The 23,382-nt window shown below is 41.0% G+C and overlaps 1 protein-coding gene across 3 annotated transcripts in view; it reads left to right on the top strand.

Annotated features, from left to right (window-relative positions):
• ACVR2A (activin A receptor type 2A) overlaps positions 1-23,382 on the top strand; it is a 116,963-nt gene that overhangs the window by 33,316 nt on the left and 60,265 nt on the right. For all 3 annotated transcript variants that reach the window (XM_073305432.1, XM_073305430.1, XM_073305431.2), the window contains exon 2: positions 19,943-20,150. In XM_073305432.1, coding sequence (XP_073161533.1) covers positions 19,943-20,150 — 208 coding nt within the window. The remainder of the gene's footprint in view (positions 1-19,942; positions 20,151-23,382) is intronic.

A 23,382-nucleotide genomic window follows, 5' to 3' on the forward strand; every position in this document is an offset into this window, starting at 1 on the left:
GAGACTCAACTTCAGTCGGAGGTAAAATTTGATCTAGAGTCTGCATATGTCAGGGAAAGAAAACTGAGGAGTGCCTTAACAAGGAATATAGGAATGATCCTTTCAGATCAGACCAGTGATCCAACGAGTCGTCATAGAATATCAGGGTTGGAAGGGACCTCAGGAGGTCATCTGGTCCAACCCCCTGCTCAAAGCAGGATCAATCCCCAACTAAATCATCCCAGCCAGGGCTTTGTCAAGCCTGATCTTAAAAACTTCTAAGGAAGGAGATTCCACCACCTCCCTAGGTAACGCATTCCAGTGTTTCACCACCCTCCTAGTGAAAAAGTTTTTCCTAATATCCAACCTCAACCTCCCCCACTGCAACTTCAGACCATTACTCCTCGTTCTGTCGTCTGCTACCACTGAACAGTCTAGATCCATCCTCTTTGGAACCCCCTTTCGGGTAGTTGAAAGCAGTTATCAAATCCCCCCTCATTCTTTTCTTCCGCAGACTAAACATCCCCAGTTCCCTCAGCCTCTCCTCATATGTCTTGTGTTCCAGTCCCCTAATCATTTTTGTTGCCCTCCGCTGGACTCTTTCCAATTTTTCCACATTCTTCTTGTAGTGTGGGGCCCAAAATTGGACACAGTACTCCAGATGAGTCCTCACCAATGTCGAATAGAGGGGAACACGTCCCTCGATCTGCTGGCATTGCCGTTACATATACATCCCAAAATGCCATTGGCCTTCTTGGCAAGAAGGGCACACTATTGACTCATATCCAGCTTCTCATCCACTGTAACCCCTAGGTCCTTTTATGCAGAACTGTTGCCTAGCCATTCGGTCCTTAGTCTGTAGCGGTGCATGGGATTCTTCCGTCCTAAGTGCAGGACTCTGCACTTGTCCCTGTTGAACCTCATCAGATTTCTAGGGGCAGAGCTCTTCTTGACCTGCTGCTGACAAACCGGGAAGAATTAGTAGGGGAAGCAAAAGTGGATGGGAACCTGGGAGGCAGTGACCATGAGATGGTCGAGTTCAGGATCCTGACACAAGGAGGAAAGGAAAGCTGCAGAATACGGACCCTGGACTTCAGAAAAGCAGACTTTGACTCCCTCAGGGAACTGATGGGCAAGATCCCCTGGGAGAATAACATGAGGGGGAAAGGAGTCCAGGAGAGCTGGCTTTATTTTAAAGAATCCTTATTGAGGTTACAGGGACAAACCATCCTGATGTGTAGAAAGAATAGTAAATATGGCAGGCAACCAGCTTGGCTTAACAGTGAAATCCTTGCTGATCTTGAACACAAAAAAGAAGCTTACAAGAAGTGGAAGATTGGACAGATGACCAGGGAGGAGTATAAAAATATTTCTCGGGCATGCAGGAGTGAAATCAGGAAGGCCAAATCACATCTGGAGTTGCAGCTATCAAGAGATGTCAAGAGTAACAAGAAGGGTTTCTTCAGGTATGTTGGCAACAAGAAGAAAGTCAAGGAAAGCGTGGGCCCCTTACTGAATGAGAGAGGCAACCCAGTGACAGAGGATGTGGAAAAAGCTAATGTACTCAGTGCTTTTTTTGCCTCTGTCTTCACGAACAAGGTCAGCTCCCAGACTACTGCACTGGGCAGCACAGCATGGGGAGGAGGTGACCAGCCCTCTGTGGAGAAAGAGGTGGTTAGGGACTATTTAGAAAAGCTGGACGTGCACAAGTCCATGGGGCCAGATGTGCTGCATCCGAGAGTGCTAAAGGAGTTGGCGGATGTGATTCAAGAGCCATTGCCATGATCTTTGAAAACTCGTGGCAATCCGGGGAAGTCCTGGATGACTGGAAAAAGGCTCATGTAGTGCCCATCTTTTAAAAAAGGGAAGAAGGAGGATCCTGGAAACTACAGGCCAGTCAGCCTCACCTCAGTCCCTGGAAAAATCAGGGAGCAGGTCCTCAAGGAATCAATTCTGAAGCACTTAGAGGAGAGGAAAGTGATCAGGAACAGTCAGCATGGATTCACCAAGGGCAAGTCATGTTTGACTAATCTAATTGCCTTCTATGATGAGATAACTGGGTCTGTGGATGAAGGGAAAGCAGTGGATGTGTTTTTCCTTGACTTTAGCAAAGCTTTTGACATGGTCTCCCACAGTATTCTTGTCAGCAAATTAAAGAAGTGTGGGCTGGATGAATGCACTATAAGGTGGGTAGAAAGTTGGCTAGATTGTCGGGCTCAACGGATAGTGATCAATGGCTCCATGTCTAGTTGGTAGTCGGTATCAAGTGGAATGCCCCAAGGGTCGGTCCTCAGGCCAGTTTTAATCTTCATTAATGATCTGGAGGATGGTGTGGATTGCATCCTCAGCAAGTTTGCAGATGACACTGAACTGGGAGGAGAGGTAGATACGCTGGAGGACAGGGATAGGATACAGAGGGCCCTAGACAAATTCAAGGATTGGGCCAAAAGAATCATAGAACCATAGAATATCAGGGTTGGAAGGGACCTCAGGAGGTCATCTAGTCCAACCCCCTGCTCAAAGCAGGACCGATCCCCAATTAAATCATCCCAGCCAGGGCTTTGTCAAGCCTGACCTTAAAAACCTCTAAGGAAGGAGATTCCACGGCCTCCCTAGGTAACGCATTCCAGTGTTTCACCACCTTCCTAGTGAAAAAGCTTTTCCTAATATCCAACCTCAACCTCCCCCACTGCAACTTGAGACCATTACTCCTTGTCCTGTCATCCGCTACCACTGAGAATAGTCTAGATCCATCCTCCTTGGAACCCCCTTTCAGGTAGTTGAAAGCAACTATCAAATTCCCCCTCATTCTTCTCCTCTGTAGACTAAACAATCCCAGTTCCCTCAGCCTCTCCTCATAAGTCATGTGTTCCAGACCCCTAATCATTTTTGTTGCCCTCCGTCATTACAGAGGGCCGTCTGAAGGTTTGTAAATGTCTCCTCTGCTGCGTCAGTCCACTTTACCATGTCTGGACCTCGAAACTTCACCAGGTCCGTTAGGGGACTTGCCCTAGTGGCGAAGTGGGGAATAAACGGTCGGTAGTAGCCTACCACGCCTAGGAATGCGTGGACCCGCTTCTTTAAAATACAGCCAGCTCTCCTGGACTCCTTTCCCCCTCATGTTATTCTCCCAGGGGATCCTGCCCATCAGTTCCCTGAGGGAGTCAAACTGCTTTTCTGAAGTCCAGGGTCCGTATTCTGCTGCTCTCCTTTCTTCCCTGTGTCAGGATCCTGAACTCGACCATCTCATGGTCACTGCCTCCCAGGTTCCCATCCACTTTTGCTTCCCCTACTAATTCTTCCTGGTTTGTGAGCAGCAGGTCAAGAAGAGGTCTGCCCCTAGTTGGTTCCTCCAGCACTTGCACCAGGAAATTGTCCCCTACCCTTTCCAAAAACTTCCCGGATTGTCTGTGCACCGCTGTATTGCTCTCCCAGCAGTTATCAGGGTGATTTGAAGTCTCCCATGAGAACCAGGGCCTGCGATCTAGTAACTTCTGTGAGTTGCCGGAAGAAAGCCTTGTCGTCTTTGGCGGGATGGAGGGAGGGAGCAGTGCCAAGGTGTCCGTACTGAGGCATCTTCCTTTTGTCAGTCCTCCTGTTCTTACTCTTCGGCCATGGTTAGTTATCATTTGCTGTTTTAAGCTTTTTTGAGAGCTTAGAGGAAAGGGAGGAAATGCTCCTTTGAGAAACAGAAGGCCTTTTCCCCTGATCAAAGAGCAAGCCAGTTGATGACTTTATATACCAAAAGTCCTGGATCTGTTGTCAAGACTTACCTTGATACATTTTGCCATGTCTGTCTAGCTGTAAACTATCGATTCAGAGGTGCTGAGGAATCTCAAGGCCTACCTCTGCCTTTTTGTGGATTTTTTCAATGTGTTTTCCTGAAAACTTGTTCCTGCTCACCAATAAACTCACTTGCAGAAGAACTCTGTGGGTACTGTTCTAGAGTAAGCAGTTACAAACAAACCATAGTCTCATTGTCACCCTACTTAAGGGCAAAAAGCTTCTGGTCAAGACTGGCATGATGAAAAGATGCCCTTATCGGAGCCAAAGAAATCTTCCTTCTCTTCCCCCTTCTGGGATTGCTCCAACTCCCACTGGTTTCCTAACAGGTGTTATAAGACACTGTTCTGGATATTCTACCAGCCGACTTTCCCCAGGAACAGAAGTAAGCTGGTAGAGTCTGCCAAAGTTTTCTTAACCTCAAGGAAGGAGGCTGCCTCCTTTTGTTTTTTGGGTGCATGTATAGTGACAGCCTCCTTGATCCATTGGTAGAGTTTGAAATTGGGATCATATAAAACTTCTAACACTTGAGCTCAAGGAGCAAGTAGCTGCGCTGGCAGGAGAGATTCCCCGTGTTACGGACCAGCCACTTTCCTAGTATGTGTTCATCTGGGTCCTGATGCAAGGAGAGTCCGTTGTTTCCAGCTAAGGTCAGGGTCAGTCATATCTTGCAGATTCATCAATGTAAATACTAGCTTTTTTCTGCACGGAAGGGCCAGGAAGCAGCACTAAGTCTACAAGCAGCAGGCAGATTTATTTCCATGAGTACATTCAACACTTCCTTAGAGTAGCTTCATTGATTTCTCCTATCCTCCAGAACTTGGGTTCGCGGGCATGGGGGAGGACGGGACTCAACATTGGAATGTTAACTTAATTCTAAATGCTGTCACCAAAGTACACCTCTGCCTTTTCCTTCCTCCCCACTCCCCAATAACTTCTGCCTTGGTGAGAAGTGTCTCAGAATTCTGTTATATCTAGAATGTTGCTTCCATGTCCCAAGGTTAAGTCCTTATTCTACAGATAAGTGAAGAATAGTGATACTGTTGTATCCATTAGAGCAGTGGTTCTCAAAGCTGGTCCGCTGCTTGTTCAGGGAAAGCCCCTGGCGGGCCGGACCGGTTTGTTTATCTCTCGTGTCCGCAGGTTCGGCCGATCGCGGTTCGCCACTCCAGGCCAATGGGGGCTGCGGGAAGCGGCGCGGGCCAAGGGATGTGCTGGCCGCCCTTCCAGCAGCCCCTATTAGCCTGGAGCGGCGAACCGCGACCAGTAGGAGCTGCGATTGGCCGAACCTGCGGATGCGGCAGGTAAACAAACCGGTCTGGCCCGCCAGGGGCTTTCCCTGAACAAGCGGCGGACCGGCTTTGAGAACCACTGCATTAGAGGGACTAGCTAACAAATTAGATTTTGAGCACCAAACACACAGCGCTGTAGACCTCACATTATCCTTCTGAAGAGTTGATGATCTCTTCATCCTCAATTTCCTGGCTTCAAAGGGCCAGAAGGCTTCAAAGTCCTCATGCTCCAACCCAGCCATCTGAAAACTTAGAGGCCTTTGGAGTTGTTTCCCTCTTTTCAAGAGGCAGAGCTTATTCTTTAAAGGCAACAGCAACATCCTGAGCAGAGAGTCTCCATTGCAAAAAGGAGGGTGGCTGGTGGGGAAGGATATCTATGTAGGAATAAATTCTACAAGATAGATTTTGGTGTCCTTTTTGATGCATGCTTTGGTAGAAGGATTCTGCAGGTAGTAATGTCTAGAAAGCTGAGTAAAGTCTCTATATAACTAAACATAAATTAAGAGTTATTTAGGTTGCAAAGGTAAGCATCATAAGTTAGGAAATGATAGTTTTATAGCAGAGGTTCCAAAACTGGATTGTGACTGCATCGGCAAAGGTGGTTGCAGCAATCCCTAGTGTGTGGAGGATGCCAATTTGTCCCACACAGCATGACCTCATGCACATGGTATATATGAGGTCACACTGCGCGGGGATGCCATTTTGCTTTACCAAACGGGATTCTCCACACAGCTTGACCTCGCATGCACCATACATACAAGGTCATGCTGTGTGGAGAATGCACAGCATGACATCACACACGGTCCACGTGCAGGGTCACACTGTATGAAGGACTCCATTATGCTCATCAGAATAGCGTCGTCATTGCTGCTTGGGGTCCTGGGAAGGAAATAAATTATTAAAATTGGGTCATGTTGGCAAAAAGTTTGGGAACTGTATTTTATGGTTATCTGTGCCACCTTACTTCTGCTCCTTGTGCATATACATTCTGGCAGCAGGAGAAATTGGCCGCTAGTCCCATGCGCTTGCCAGGAAGAGGTCGTCTTTTTTCTTTGTTCACTACTGCCTCTAACTGCTGCCTAGTACCCTCCCTTCTTGGGTGAACTCCTGCACCTTGTTGTATCTCCTGAAATAGGAATAAGGTCTTGGGGCCATATGGCAGGGCTTGGGTGGGAATGGAGTCTGTCCCCCTCCTCTTCTCTCCTCTCCCCCAACCCTGATGCTACAAGTGTTTGTGGTGGTTCCCAGAAGCTTGCTGCTACCTCTGCTTTGGCTGTGGGGTGGCCCTTACTTTTTAAGTTTCATGTGCAGTTGACTTTAGCATAGTGCCAAAATTATAAGGATCTAAAGTGAGAAGGAAAATGGTGACTTTAATAGTTCAGAACTCTTCTATTCCTGAATGGAATTTCATAGGACAAAGAAAACTGCACATAAGCTCTCATGTTGTCATATTTGAAAGGCAGTGTAGTCTTGTGGATAGAGCACTAGAATGGGACTAAGGAGACCTGGGTTCTATTCCTGGCTCTGCCATTGACCTCTTGAGTGATGTTGGGCAAGTCACTTCACTGCACTGTCCTTTCCTTTTCACCATCTGTAAGGGGGAGAAAATGTTATGACTATCCATTTTGTAAAGAGAGCTAGTGATGAAAAGCATTATATAAGAGTTAGGTATGTTTTATATTAATAAAATTTTAAAATATTTTGTGGGTCTATTTCAAGGCAATTAGGTGTTAGAGCTTCTGAAAAAAAGTAGCAAGAATCTTTTTATAAATGAAAGTGTTAAAGTAGCCTAAATATATGGGAATCTGGTAGCTGCCCATGTAATATTGGTATCTAATTGTTCTTGCCTACACATGTTTCTTAAAATGCCATTGTGGGTATGTGTACTTTCCTGCACAAAAAAAAATGTATTTCTCTTGCTTACCTGAAAAATTCCATTAGGAAGGTCCACATCTGTCCCCTCTGCCCCTACTCTTTGCTGGGGCAACATTTTAAGAAGTGGGACAAAGATTGATAGCATATGTTCTCCAACAGAGCTATCTTGTTTGGTTGTACTTTTTAGAAGAACGAAACTAAGTCCTTTTAAAAAAAAAAATTGTTTTAATGTCTAGATTAAAATATCCTTGGAGTTTCTAAAGTATATGTTACTTTGTGTGTTAGTTATTCTGTTAGACCTCTTATTGATAAAGAGAAATTGATGGCTGCCTAGCTGCAAATAATAAAAATCTCATTTCACTTGCTATGTGAAAACAGAATATATTGTCAGCAATTTACATATACACATGCTTTAAAAGGCCATTTTTTCCAAAGATGAAAACAAGTAATTGTAAAATAGGGAATTTTCATCTAAAGGGGGTATTTGCAGTGAGATCCCATAGAAATCTGTTCTTGACCCAGTGCTTTTTAACATCTTAATCAGTGATAGGGAAGAAAATATAAAAAGTATACAAATTGGTGGAGTAGTAAATAATGGTGTGGCCAGGTCAACTACACAAACCAACATGGATCACTTTGTACAGTGGCTCATTTAAACATGAATTTTAATACTGCCAAATGCAAGGCTGTTTATTTATATAATATGAACAAACAACGTAGGGCAGACTAGTAAAATTAGGGGTTTACACCCGAAAAAAGTGACTCAGAAAGACAGTAAATAATCAGTTGAACATGATCTCCCGCTCTGATATTGTAGCTCAGAGGATGGATATATAAATGGGAATATTAACTAGGAGTAGCGAGTTGGTAGAATCTCTGTATAGGGCACTAGTGTGGTTGCTACTAAAATAGGGTGTCCAGTTTCAATATCTACACTTCAAAAAGGATGCTGACAAACTATAAAGGGTTCAGAAAAAAGTTAAAAGAATTATTTGACATATGGGAAACATGTCTTGAACTTATTTAGTCTCTATTCACTTTATCTAAGAGAAGGTTAAGAGTTGGCTTGAATACTGCTACAAGTACCTGTATGTGAGAGATTCTTGGTAGTATATGGTTTGCTTAATCTTGAAGAAAAAGGCATGATGAGATTCAATAACTGGAAGCCAAAGCTAGACAAATTTAGACTAGAAATAATGTGCAATTTTTTTAACAGTGAGAGTAATTAACCATTTGAACAGCTTACTTAGATATGTGGCTTTTCTCTATTACGTGCAGTGTTAAGACTGCATATCTTTATAAAATTAGATAGGCTATAGCTCCAACAGAAGTTGTAGGCTTGATGCAAAAATTGATGGGTAAGGTTCTTTGGACTGTTGTATAGGAGGTCACATTAGATTATTGTAATGGTTCTTTCTGGCCTTAAACTATGAATCTATATCTGTGGCAGCAGGTATGGAATTAATCAATCTGAGGGGTTCTGCAGTGGGTAGGTTACTCCCACCATGCTAATAGTGGACAGATGTGATTCTGTCCCTCTGTGCTGCAAACAGGTTGAAGTTACATGATTAATTTGTGGGCCTTTCTGATGAATAAAAGGAAATTTTCAGACAAGCATCGATAAGCTGCTCTGTTTCCAGCACCATTGGCTTCAGAATAGGCCCTTGCACCTGTTACTGGTCCAGAACTATTGTTGTGTACTTGAGGCTCATTCTTAAATCTTGAAGGACATTTTTTTTTTTTTTTGACACCATCAGTTCAATTTACTAGCTACAGGTAATGCTTCCTTTTGTTTAATAAATTAGTTGGCTTTAAATTCAAAATATTTTGATTTCTTATGTATCTGCACCCTTAAGATAGTCTTATTTAAGTAATTTTTAAAATGCTGTCTTTGTGCATTTTCAATATCAATACAAATAGAACTTGACACAAATCATGAGTTTAAAAATTAATCTGGTAAATAAGAAATACATCAGTTACCATAATACATTTATTCAGGTTCTTTACTTTTCTTTGAGATCTGCTGTATAATTGCTAAATAAAGGTAGCCCTTGTGGTTTGCAAAAAGAAGCATAGTATTTAATCTAAAGGCTATGTTTAGTTGCAAATTGTGTTTTAGCGGTTACTAGTGGATGAGAATCAATGTTTCTTTAGGAAAATAATTAAAAAGTACATATGGAAAACACGATTAAAATCAATCCATCTTGGCTAAAGGTAAGCTATCTGGATTCTGAGGTCTCTTTAATAGAGACATTGCCTTGGAAAAAGGATCATTGAACCTGTGCATTTTTCCGTACTATTGCTGCATACTGCATTATATGATATGAGTGTTCTATTTTCACGAGAGTAAATCTGTTTTTTTATGATGTTAAAACAATTCTTGTACTGTAGGACCAGTGCAAAAATGGTTTTGTAGTAGCTTTCAGTGGATCTCTTGCTCCAACCCCCTAATCTCCAAAGGGAACTACTTTTTCCAGATTTAAATGTTCCATTAAGCATATTTTAAATCTAACTATATTTTATCCTTTTTTGAGTCTGCATAGATAATTATTGGTCATTGATTACAGTAACTTAAGCATACCTTTTTATTTAAAAAATTGGCTTATCATATGTACATACAGTGTTTTAAGTAAAAGTTGTTTCTCTTGATTTAGGAGGTGATTGTGGACTAAAATGTGATTAATGTTCTTTGCAGATGTTGTTTTATATGCTTCAGAGGCTTTCTGAAGTAGACAGTCTAGACTGTCTGTCTGCATTCTGTTACAGCTTTGATCCTTAATTAAAACAGTTGTACTACATTTATCATGTTCCATTTTTAACCTCAGAAAATTCTTAACTCTGATTTTATATATATTTTATTATATTTATGTATGTGTGAGGGCAATTGTCCTAGTAAAAACTGCTATTTAGGAGAGCTTTTATGTTTTACATGTTCAGCAAGCAGCAAAAAATAGTCTTCTGCCTCCCAAAAACCTTGAGTTGAACATTCAGCTCTGTTTAGATACTTTAAGTGTAACTTCACTGTAATAAACAGTCACTTAAATGCACCAAAAAAATTAGTTCAAAATGTTGCCATTATAATTTTTTTGTTCCTTATGTGCTGGTACTATGCCTAAAGATATTTGACTTCTAGTTCAGTCTCTGATGTTTTGGTTTCTCCCCCTCATTTTGGTAATCTATCCTTGTGGTGTGTTTTTTGTTTTGTTTATCAGAGCTCTGATACCACTGACCCACTTGCCTTTCACTTCCTCCAGTATCACCAAGATTGTATTTTCTAGCCCCTATTCCTGTAGTTGAGGATGACTGAGCAGCACTGCCTTCAGGCTTTAATAGGGTAAAGGAGTTATACTGCACATGGTGTAAGAAGCTAAACAAATACAATTGTTAACATCTGATTACCTTTCTGAATTGGGGCTTGGTGTTCTGCTTCTGTAGAATTCATATTCTACCTCCATTTTGGGGAGCAAGAGACCTGGACTGAAAATGGAGTCCATGTCCCCCAACCAGCAGAACAAAACAATTTTATTTTACCCCTCTATATAAACTCTCTCTCTTGGTGATGCTTCATTAAATGCACTGCTGTTGGAAATGTAGTTTTGTCACCTTAAAAAAAATTTTTTTTTTGTTTTGGTTAGCTGCTTATTTAGAAATATATTTAACTTTAAAATCAGTAGGATGCAAATTCTCAATTTTAAGAAGGAACATTCAGTACTCAGAATTAGTATTTGAACATTAAGACATTGAATAGTCTTGTGAAATTAAAACTTCACATTTAGAATTGTCAAAAATTGTTAATACAAGACCATTGTAACAGTGAAAATAGTGTGTGAATAAAATTAATAAAAATATATATCAAGATGCAACGTATGAAGTTTGTGGGATCAAATTGTTATAGGTCACTGTTTATAGTGCAGTAGCATCAACATCCCATCAGTGATCAGGGCCCCATTGTGATAGATGCTATATAAACACAATGAAAAAGACCATCTTTGCCCCAAAGCTCTTACAAGCTATATGTATGGCAAGATGCGACAGATGGCTAAGACAAATAAATGACTATTTAATTTAGATAAGGCTATTGTAAATACATTCAAACAAGGGAGGAGAGTTAAGGTTGCACATTTGTGCTGAACTTTGGTACTGCCTGCTTTCAGTGTTGAACCATGCAACGTTAATACTGAATTAAGTTATTTATTTGGATTTATTACATATAATGTTGAAGTCTGTAGCAATTACTATTTTGGCATTCCAGAAAAAAGAGACTCAGTGTGTGGAGAGCCATACTGAATGTGCAGAGTATCAGCCTGCATCTTAGCTTGTATATCTAGCTATGCTAGAAAAACTTAACTGGCTATTTTTACTTCAGTGATCAAACAAGAAAATTGTAGTAATGAAATGCCGGCATTAAGTTTTGTATTGTTAATCTCAATGAAGTGAATGTGGCTGACGCTGTCCCCTGCAGATTTAGGAAGGGAGCACTATATCTGTTCGTACATGGAACAATGTAAGAGCTTGAATTGAAACTTTTATTTCCAGTCTCTCTGGAAAGTCTAGGGTCACCAGAGAAGTGTCAAAACATAATATGTTGGCTTACTTTGAGCCCTAGTTTGGGTGGAAAAGTTAACTTAGGAGCAGTTTCTTCAAGGCTCTTCGGCTGAAATGGCAGGAAAGGTTGTCCTCTGTATTGTGGTTGTGATGCATTAGTGCCACCACTTTGCACCCTGTCCCTGGGATGTGACTGAACCTCTTAACACACGTGTAGGGCAAATATAGAAAACGTAGGCTTTGGCCTTGTTGGATTGCCACACCTGAACTGTGATATAAGCCTCTCTCTCATTTGTTTTGTTATAGCACAGCCCCTCTACATGAACAATAAAGGAAAAGTAAAAGGTTGTTTGTAGACCACAGTTCTCCGTGAAGAGGGTTAGGTTTTGTCGGTGGGGAGAGGTCTTTGAACAGTGGGACATCAGGCTGCAAGCAGATGTCTTGAGGTTCTGTTGTACATCTGTAGGGAAATGTTTACTACATGGGGGAATTCTGCTGCAAAAAAATTAAAAATTCTGCACACAATATTTTAAAATTCTGCAAAATTCTTCGTATTTTATTTGTCGAAATAACACAATATAATCATGCCAGTTTCAATTATTTTGGTAATTTATTTCAAAATATCTATCAGCAAGTATGTATGTACCAGAATCTTTTTTTGGTCCGTATTGTTAATTTTTTTTTTTTTGACAAATAGATTCCTTACTAGGCATATTAATATAGAACTTAGAGTAATTCTTTTTTAAATTACAATACAGAACTGTATTTCCTGTACCCATCAGAAGCAGCGCAAAGGCTTGGGACTTTCAGGGGTAATGGAAGCTGTCATAAATATAAAGGAAGGGTAATCACCTTTAAAATCCCTCCTGGACGGAGGAAAAATCCTTTCACCTGTAAAGGGTTAAGAAGCTAGGATAATCTCGCTGGCACCTGACCAAAATGACCAATGAGGAGACAAGATACTTTCAAAAGCTGGGAGGAGGGAGGAAAAACAAAGGGTCTGTGTCTGTCTGTGTGATGCTTTTGCCGGGGACAGAACAGGAATGGAGTCTTAGAATTTAGTTAGTAATCTAGGTAGATCTGCGTTAGATTATGATTTCTTTAAATGGCTGAGAAATTAAGCTGTGCTGAATAGAATGACTATTTCTGTCTGTGTGTCTTTTTTGTAACTTAAGGTTTTGCCTAGAGGGATTCTCTATGTTTTGAGTCTGATTACCCTGTAAGGTATTTACCATCCTGATTTTACAGAGGTGATTCTTTTTTACTTTTTACTTCTATTAAAATCCTTCTTTTCAGAAACTGAATGCTTTTTCATTGTTCTTAAGATCCAAGGGTTTGGGTCTGTGGTCATCTATGCAAATTGGTGAGGATTTTTACCAAACCTTCCCCAGGAAGTGGGGTGCAAGGGTTGGGAGGATTTTAGGGGGAAGATGTTTCCAAACAACGCTTTCCTAATAAATAACCCAGATAAACGTTTGGTGGTGGCAGTGGAAGTCCAAGGGCAAAGGGTAAAATAATTTGTACCTTGGGGAAGTTTTAACCTAAGCTGGTAAAAGTAAGCTTAGGAGGTTTTCATGCAGGTCCCCACATCTGTACCCTAGAGTTCAGAGTGGGGAAGGAACCTTGACAGAGGCATTGAGGGAGAGGGAAGGAGCCTGGACTGAACCTGGAGGGTTGCTGAGTGCAGGGGTGGGGAAGAAGTATGGAACAGCGGTTTTGTTTTGTTTTTTGTTTTTGTTTTTTTTGGTGGGGAGGGGCAGGATAGGGAGTCTCCCCCATGCAGAACCTGGTTGATCACAAGCCTTTCCCATTCAGTCAGGCACATCTGCCCTGTCCCTGCATCTATTCCTGGGGGGAATTCTGTGCCACTGCATGAGCACAGAAAATACATTGTGCCCCTGAGGTGCTGCAGTTCTGCCTTTTGCCCGCCAGAGGCCACTCTGGCACCAGAACAGCCTGCTACATTCATGCCTTTGGCTGTTCTGGCATCACAGTGACCTCTGGTAGGCGAAAGACAGAATTGCAGCACTTCTGGAGCAGAATGTATTTTCTGCCAAAAAAAAAAATTCTGCTTGATACATGAATTCTGCACATGCGCATTGGCGCAGAATTCTCCCATGAGTAGGAAATAGAAACTTGTGTGGGATGGGTAATATGATAGAGCTTAATGCTCTCTCAATAAACAGGAAGCTGGTATTTCTCTGGTTTTAGTAAATAGTTCAATTCCCAAGCCTTTTGTTTGTAGAGGAACACTGTATATTCATAAACTTTTGTGTAAGTGTTCCATATTAGAGGAGAAATAAATAACTTGCCTAGTTGGTCAGCCCAGAAAAATGATAAAATAATTTGGACCTCAGTGTAATAAGAAAATTAGTCCAATTTTGATGTAATTTTTTTTTTTTTTTGAGGGAGAGAATCAGGTGGAACTTTTTTAGTCTCTCCACACACATCTAAGTTTCCTGGGAAGCTTTCATTTTCATAGAATCGTGGTAAAATATTTTTTACGGTATTAACACATTGAAATTAGAGCATAAAAGCTGTTCATTGGTGTGTGTGGTTTGTTTGTTTGGGTTAAACTGTATTTCAGGACTCTCCTGTAAGGTTAAGTAAACAAAGACAGTCTAGTAGTTGAATAAAGTAACTTTTTTTTCTTCAGATAGGCCAAATTCTTCCTTGACTTGCACTCTGTAAAGCCAAGCCTTGTTGTACCTAATGGAGTTGCACAGAATATCATAATCCTAACTAGATATCATATAGCTAAGCACAATTTGGCATGACTGTTTCTCTAACAGAGAGACCAGGTAGGTGAAGTAATATATTTTATTGGACCAACTTCTGTTGGTGGAAGGGACACGCTTTCAAGCTTCATCATTTTTTTTTTTTCCAGGTTTGGAGAAGGAAATGAGTGTCCAAGGTAAATAAACGCTGGGACAGATTAAACATCAAGGGCTCACATGTTTATAGGAGAGCCCTTAAAATGATCTGGGCAGTTAACACCTCTGCATTCTTAAGAGGATGGAGGGTTAGTTGGTGGCAGGGTTTGTTACAAGTTGCTGCAATGAGCCAAAAAAAGCACTGTCAAGTCCATGTTTTTAGTGTCTAGTAGCGTTATGAATTTAAGTTTTCGAGCTCCTCTTTTGAAGGTGGTGTGCAGGTTTCCACTGAGGACGAGCACTGAGAGGTTTAATATGGAGTGGCTGTTTTGTGAAGTGTTGAGCTACTATTTCTCTTAAACATTCATATGGTACCAGAATGAGCAAAGCAATATAATCCTGAATTTAACAGCATTAGCTTCAGCAAGATTCTGCACAAGTTTAAGACTCCAAATCAGGAAATCAGTTTAGACTATGTTTAAGACCATCCCTATTCAAGACACTTAAGTGCATGATAAGTCCTATTGACTTGAGTGGAACTTAAGCATGTGCCAAAGTGCTATCCAAAATAAGGTTTTCCTGAATCAGCGTTTTATATTGGAGGGGACTTCTTGGTTAATTATGTTTGTGTTGTTTTAACATTAAAGATGTTGAAAGTGTAGTTTCAACATCTTTATAACTTTTATTTAAAACAATTAAAATCTGAATTCTGAACTTCCACAAGAAAGATCTGTGGTGATGTTTTGTAAAACAAATGTTCCCACACACAGTCTTGCAAAGAGGAATATTGTATTGATTCATTAATAACCAGCTCTAGTGTTTCTTCTACAGTGCATACTTATTGTGTTGCTGGAGAATTTTGTCTGAATCATGTGCTGTGCACTCCAAATCAATTTATAATGTCTTCATTTTTCATCTTCTGTGTCTGTAAGGATCACACTGAAGTATTCAGTCTAACTCCTCACATCTTCCTACTCTGTTTCCATTGTAGGCATTGGGCTGTAAAAAGCTGCTATTCACCTTCTGTTGGTGGTTGAGAGATGATGAAATTCTGAAATGTTCACCCATGTGCAAGTTTCTTCTCCAGAGACTGTCTGGAGAGAGTGATAAGAGTGTCCATCACTTGTGTGTGTCATATTGTTGTTTGTATGTGTAGGGAAGTGAATCACATTTTCAAATTTTATTTTATTTTTTTAACACTGAACATGAGAAATATCTGTTAGTGATTTATGTTGGAACTTGTGGTGTACAGATTGATTTGATGATGAAACAGGAGAAATGTCTGGTAATGTTTTTGTTTAACACAATTGCAAATGGTGGTAAAAGGAACTTAGTTTCAAGAAGTACATCCTGTTGAAGGCTGAAAGAATTTTGGATATTTTCACACATGGCAGCACGTGGTTGCATGGAAAAGGAGTTGATAAGGTCCTCTATTTTAGAGTACTTTTATGTGACTATGCTAGGTTTTTACTCTAATTCTTATTTATTCATTTAATCTGAAGACTGGGAAATGACTTCAATTAAAAGAAAACTTTTAAAACTTGAAGGTCTTCTCTACAAAATATATCCCAAATACCTATGTAATGCTCAGGAACTACCTGAATTAGAGTTGCCAGTTTAAGTACTTATGTACAGTTCATGAGCTCAGAATGCTAAAACAGCAGCTACCAACCAGTACTAGGAAGTCCTCAAGAATGTAGCAAAACACCTAATCAATCAGTTCCTTTCTGGTCTCTTAGGTAGGCTAACTTTTTTATTTCTGCTTCAGGAAGACTATATCCAGAGAGTCATTGCTCCTAATATTTGTGGATTTTTTGCTCTCATCATGCTTGTTTGTCCACTTAATAGTCAGATCATTTGAGAGTAATTAGTTTATGAAGCTCAGTTTATTCTATTTCAGGGGAATGTAAAAGATTCTAGTTCCCATTTTTTACACAGTGTATGAAAGTAAACAAAGCATGGAATTTCGTGTAAAAAAAAAAAAATCTGGGTTCTGTTACCATTGCTGTCATCATTTTGCTCTGAAACATTATTATCTTACGGTCTTATACTGCCACCCATCTCAATAGTATCCGAGTGCCTTCCATGTAAAATCAATAGCAAATTCCATGGTGAACTTCATGGAGCCTCTGGCATGTCCTCCTTTTTTGGGGTCAGAACTCTGCTTGGGGTACGTGGTGTTTTTTGTTGGGGTTTTTTTTGGGGGGGAGGGGTTGAATTGTGTCACTTACGGTGGCAGGCCTTTGCAAAGAAGAAGGCATTGCAGCATTTCCTAAAGATAGATTTCCCTGATCTCTTCTGGAAGATTGGTGAGAGGCTCTAGCTATGGAACAGAGAATGTTTGTTTTGTTCCCAACTTTCGCATGTTTCATCGTGGACTTTGAGATAAATATATATATATAGTCCCTAAGTGTGGCTGTAATGGTTGGTGTTCAGTAGATCAATGAGTCTTGGATATAGCTGGGGATTCATGCACTAGTTACTTTAAAATCTTCCGATGAAGTGAGCTGTAGCTCACAAAAGCTCATGCTCAAATAAATTGGTTAGTCTCTTAGGTGCCACAAATACTCCTTTTCTGTTTTGCGAATACAGACTAACGCGGCTGCTATTCCGAAACCTTTAAAATTAGGACTAAGGCTCTTAAACTGCACTGGAAGCTGACTGAAAACCAGTGGAAGAAAATATTACAATCATTGTTCAACTGATGCTGCCAAAACTCCTCACTCTCATCATCCTGAGGGGATACTGCTTGCCGGTCACCTACAGTGGAATCCAAACTCTCTCTCACTCAGTGAGAGGGGTTTCTTACCCTTCAGTAACTATTATTCTTTCAGGGTGGACCCTTCAACCCAACTTTCATCTGTGGTTTTTGGAGTTCTCATCTCCTCTGGACTTTGACTTGTTAGGGAACTGAGAGAGGGTTGTGGCCACTTATGCCTTCACGCAAAAAGCATGAGGAGGCACAGGAAACATGCTGAGAGATATGGCTCTTTTGAAAAGTGTGTGTGTGTGTGTGTGTGTTCCCCTTCAACCTCTCATCAACAGTTATTGTTGGGTAAGGGTAGGCGTGAACTGAGGATCAATTGTATTAACTTGCTGAGGTACCAGTTAGTTAGTTTTTTCTTAAAGCTGAAATCCAACAAATTAGATTTGCCCATTTGGTAAGTGTAATAGACCAGTACTGGAAAGTAATATAATTAGGATAACCTCTTTTTTGAGTCCAGAAAGCTCTAGCTTATTAATTTACCTCTTAAATTCTTTTCAGTTCTGTTTCTATCTTGGACAGTATTTCTCAGATCTCAACCAATCAATAGATTGTGGTTCTGGGCAAATTAATTCAACTATGAATTGTTGATTATTTACATAAGGGTAACTACCACAGATGTTTCAGGCAGGTACTGAACACAACATGCATGCAGTCTTGTAAATGATTAGCATAGACCAGCTTTAAATAGTCTTTCCCCCTTGTGCTATGTAATCTACATTTCTGGAGTGTGACAATCATTTGGAAAGGAAACCAAACAAAACCTTTATAGTTTCTATAAAGTTAGAAGACCTAGTCATGCGTTCCTTGATTTTATGTATAAGCATTTCACCTCTTTTTAAGGTTTACAATATAACAAGACCATTATTTTGAAGGAACAAGGTTAACCACATATGGAGAATAGTACCTTTTTGATTCATAAGAGGCAAGCATAGCTTCACATCTGAGGTGAAAACTGTTGGTTGGGATTTTTTAAGATATCAGGAAGTTTGACTTCTGGAAACTTTAGATTTGTCTGGGTCACACTGAAAATTATTTCCTAAACAGCTTATTTGACTTTGCCCCCAAAGCCAACGCTTTGCCACCCATTTCTGGTATTTAATTTCCTGTAGACAGACAAAGAGATGGGAATCCTACCCACATTCAAACCATGTGAGGTTCCTGTCTAAGAGTTTAACAGTATCTTGAAAACTAAGTTAAACATCAGCCTGCAACCCCTGGGTACATACTTAGGCAGCTAGCCTGAGCTGCTGCCTATGCTACCATGGATATACTGCTATTTTTAGTGTGCTTGCTGGAGCAGAACTAGCATGGGGACATCTACATGAGCTAGGAAGCATACCTCTTAGCTCAAATGTAGGTGAACTCTATGCCATTAGTTGGGTTATTTTTTCAAGCTTTTCTTCACAACTGCAAGGGTTAGAAACTTTTTTTAAGAGCTGAGCTAATGAAGTAATCACATGACCCTAGGAGATGGAGGGGGTGGTTTTAGGCAAAGGCCTACAGTACCTATACTTTAATCCAGGGGCGGGCAAACTTTTTGGCCTGAGGGCCACATCAGGTTTCCAAAATCGCATGGAGGGCTGGTTAGGGGAAGCTGTGTCTTCTCAAACAGCCAGGCCTGGCCCGGCCCCCGCCTCCTATCCAACCCCTCCCCCTCACCCCCCCGCTTCTCGCTCCCTGAGGCCGCCCCCCCTCCTCCGGGACTCCTGCCCCACCACCACCATCCTGCTCCCTGACCACCCCTGGACCTCCCACCCCTGACTGCCACCCCATCCAACCCCCCCCACTCCCCATTCCTGACTTGCCCCCCGGAACCCCTGCCCCATCCAACCACCCCTTCTCCCTGTCCCCTGACTTCCCCCTGCCACCCCATCCAACCCCTCCTCTCCTTCTTGACACCCTCCTGTTCCCTGCCCTCTGACCGCCCCGACCCCTATCCACATACCCCCTGCCCCCTTACCGTGCTGCCTGGAGCACCAGGTCAGGTTGCGGTTCTGCAACTGCACCGCCCGGCCACCCAGAGCTTTGCGCCGGCAGCTTGGTGCGCTGAGGCTGCGGGGGAGGGGGAACAACATTGGAGGGGCCAGGGACTAGCCTTCCGGGCCAGGAGCTCAGGGGCTGGGCAGGAGGGTCATAGTTTGCCCACCTCTTCTTTAATCCCTCCCTTGACAGAGCAGAATGATATAAAGGGTGTTCATTGTGAAGTGTCTGTCTGCACTTAGTGGTCAGTGTTAAAGTTGACTACCTCAGAGAGAGGGTGTGGGTGAAACTGAATAGCCATTTGGTCTTAGCTTGATTTGAATAATTTTAAGATGAAATGAAATGAATTGCCGTCGTTTTCTTTACATGTGACGCAACACAAGACAAGGAAGTGAGGCAGCCTTTGAAAACTGGGTAAATTCTGCTAACTAATGCTGCTTTGGAATTTAAGACCACCATTATTTGACTAATACTTACTGACTAAGCTCTGTCCTTTAGCCAATAAAATCTTTGGTTACAGCCATGTAATGAGAAGCTGTGCCAAAATTTGTCCCTTATTTGGTAAGAAATATTATCCAGCTTTTCTACAAATCTTGACAAGCTATGCGTTCAGGCTATATAATGAAATTTAACAGAAGACCATTTGTTTTAGCTATTGTTTTGTTTCAGCACCTGTTTAGAATGCATGCTAACTTTAAATATAAAAACAATTAATGAGAATAGAACTTGAATATTAATAATGGAATCAATATAAGGAACTTATATGGAGCCTGATTTTTAATGTTCAAATGTGCTTCAGCCTTCAGAATCCAGTGGTTTAACATTAAATTATTTTTAATTCCAAATAGGTGCCATACTAGGCAGATCGGAAACACAGGAATGCATCTACTATAATGCTAATTGGGAAAAGGATAAAACAAATCGCAGTGGCATTGAACCTTGTTATGGTGATAAAGATAAAAGACGACACTGCTTCGCTACATGGAAGAATATTTCTGGATCAATTGATATTGTGAAACAAGGTTGTTGGCTGGATGATATCAACTGTTATGATAGGTGAGAAAATTTTAACTATCTTATGTATAAAGCTTTAAACTACGTTTACCAAAAAAGTGGCTAGTTAGGAGACACATTGCAGGATACCAAACATACGTTGTTCACTATATTTATTATAAACCAGAATTTTTGGATTTTAGGTGCCTACAGTTCCCACTTAAATTTGTTAACAAAGCTTTTACTGTAGTTAAATACTTTTATCTGGCATGTTGGAAGAATGGAGGGTGCCAGTAAGTTTAAAAAAAAAAATTCCTGTTAACTAAGTGGGAGGGAGTTTGGGTGTGGGAGGGGTTCAGGGCTGGGGGTTAGGGCACAGGGCATGGCCTCTGGGAGGAAGTTTGGGTGCGGGAGGGAGCTCGGGTGTGGGAAGGAGTGCGGGGTGCTGACCTGGAGTGGCTTCCCACAAGTGGTGACTTGTCCCTGCTGCTCCTAGGCAGAGGCGCAACTAGGTGGCTCTGTGTGCTGTCTCTGCTCCTGCCCTGAGCACTGGTTCCAGGAATTTCTATCTAGCCACACCTCTACCCCCAGGCACTACCCCAGGGCAGCACACACAGCCACCTAGCCATGCGTCTGCCTAGAAGCAGCAGGGACTGGTCACTGCTTGCAAGGAGCCGCCTGAAGTGAGCGCCACCCGGATCTGGCACCCCCCACCCTCTCTCGCGTACCTGCCCAGAGTCCCCTTCTGCACTCAAACGCTCTCCCAGAGCCCGTGTCCTACACCCCCTCCCACACTGTGAACCCCTTGTGGCTGTTCCTCCACCTAGGAGCAGCAGGGACATGTCGCCGCTTCTGAGGAGCGAGGTAGGGAGCCTCCTGGACCAACACCAACCGGACTATAAACCAGACTTTTCTCTATAAACCAGATCAGAAATACTGGTTTATAGAGCTTTCCAGTTGATAAAATGCCAGATAACACAGCTTGTACTGCAGTTGAACATATTTTCAGAGAGGCTGAACACTTCCATCTTCCATTGAAGTGACAAACTTTAATCATTCATATTTTTTAAATTTTCCCTTCTAGTGCCTTAAAGTTTATTTTAAAAGTGCTGCTTATTATTGAATGATTTAAAGTAAAGTATTCAAACTAGTGCCTAAGTTATACTCCTGGGGTAGAATTTTAAAAGCATTTACTTAGAAGTCCAGCTCTCACTGGACCCTAAACCATTATTCAGACATATTACTTGATTGTCAAAATTTCTGAGCACCTAGAAGCTCCCACTGAGGCTGGTGGCAGCTTCAGTGTGTTCATAATTTCTGAAATCCTGGCCTATTTTGTGTAGCTGATTGCTAGTCACAGACATGTGTAAGCAGTAACACACACATCATAGTTGTATTGGGATATCAGTAGGCATTGGTTAGGTCCTAGGCCAAATGCTAAAGATTACAACAGTCTAATTGATCACTGTACTCTGAAGAATTCTTTTGAAACTACAAAATTTGTCTTTATACCAATGTTGGGAGAGGAAGGAGAAGGAAGAAAAGAATGCATTAAATTTATAGTATTGTATTCGCATTACTAAAATGTTTCCAAAAAGCTTGAACAAAACCTTTTAAAAAAAAAATAACTTACAAATCTTCATATCTTTAAGTAAAAAAAAAAATTAAACTTTCCTTGTATCAGTGGAGGAAAGTGATATTCATTATAGTCCTCTTTACCTCATAAAGAGGTTTTATAGCTTTAAGTTTGTCAGTAAAATGCGGTTTAAGGAAAAGTTGTAATTCTGATTTGCGAGTTCCTCAGGCGGTAGCAAAGCATCTATAGAGTAGTTTCCCCTCTCTGACTGAAGTGTTGCTGTGCTGAAGAGAAAAAGGCAGTTTTTATAAAACCTTGTTAATGGCTGTGTACAGTATTGTAGAACTGTATTTCAGCCATCGTGGGGAGGTAGTTAAACTATGTTCCTTTTCCAGGGGTGAGGGAGGGGTAGGTTTACAATTTGAGATTTAATGATATTACTATCAAATATTAAAACTTTAAGGAGGGATTTTCTACAGTGCTTATTGTTGGCCTAATACTCACTGGAAATCCATGAGAATTTTGGCACTGATTACAAATGAGAGCAGAGCTAGAAATTTTCAAGAGTGCTTGGAAATGCCTCACTCAAAGCTGCCTATGAAGATGAAAAAAGATTTTTGGAAGGAGAAGTCAAAGGGTGTGGGAGCAGTGAAAAGTTGAAGAGAAGGAGGAGTAAGACTTTGTGAGTAAACAAAATTGCACTAGCATAGTTAAACTATTACATCCCCAGGTGGATAATCTCCTCTCAGTGTAAGAGTGGCTTTTTCTTTTAAGACAGGTTTAAATTACCCCATGTGAATATTCACGGTTTTTGTACCGGTTAGTCTTTTTTCAACAGATGAGTCAATCTCAAGGGCTTGTCTAAACATGGAGTTGTTCAGGAATAGCTGTTACACTGCAAATTCACACTCTACCTTGATCCAAATTAACTTTCAAGTGTAGACAAGCTCTAAGTTAACTGGTGCAATTCCACGGATGTTGATAAGCCCTAAATTTTCTAGAGAAATAAAGGGAACTAAGGAAGTGTCTTTAAATATAATAAACACAGAAAAAAGGGTGAAGAAGTAGGAGAGAATGCTAATCTTTTTTTCTTTGTAGCATACTATACACACCATTTAGTGAACAAAATCATCAAGATATTAAAACTTCATAAATTTTAGAAAACTTCACTCTGGTTGTTAAATAACCATTGCTTATGGTAATAGATCAATATTATCTAGTGCATTTCGGTAAACAAATAATACTTTTTTGTCTTTGTGCCAGGACATCACTTATATTTATTATCAGAATACAAGATTTCTGAATACAGTGTTGTAATTGAAACATTATAATATCTGTTGTATGTAACTTTATTAGTTGGTGAAGGACTATTGCAGTTCATTAAACTTTTAAGCTTATGGTATTACCAAACGCCAAATAGTGCCAGTCAAAGAATACCAAGCAATGACTGCATTATGGCAGAAACAGTAAATTGCAATTATAATAAGCAAGTCTTATATTTGTATATAAAACAGCAGCCTTCACCGATTTTCTCCGACAGATTCAAACTCTTTCTAGAATTCTTCACTATTTTTTGTTCTCTGGTATAGAGACAACTTCCGTTGTCTTTACTTTCTTCTCCTGAGTTCTTAGGAAAAAAGAAAAGGAGTACTTGTGGCACCTTAGAGACTAACCAATTTATTTGAGCATAAGCTTTCGTGAGCTACAGCTCACTTCATC

The sequence above is a fragment of the Lepidochelys kempii genome, chromosome 11, assembly GCF_965140285.1.
Source record: "Lepidochelys kempii isolate rLepKem1 chromosome 11, rLepKem1.hap1, whole genome shotgun sequence".
NCBI lineage: Eukaryota > Metazoa > Chordata > Testudines > Cheloniidae > Lepidochelys > Lepidochelys kempii.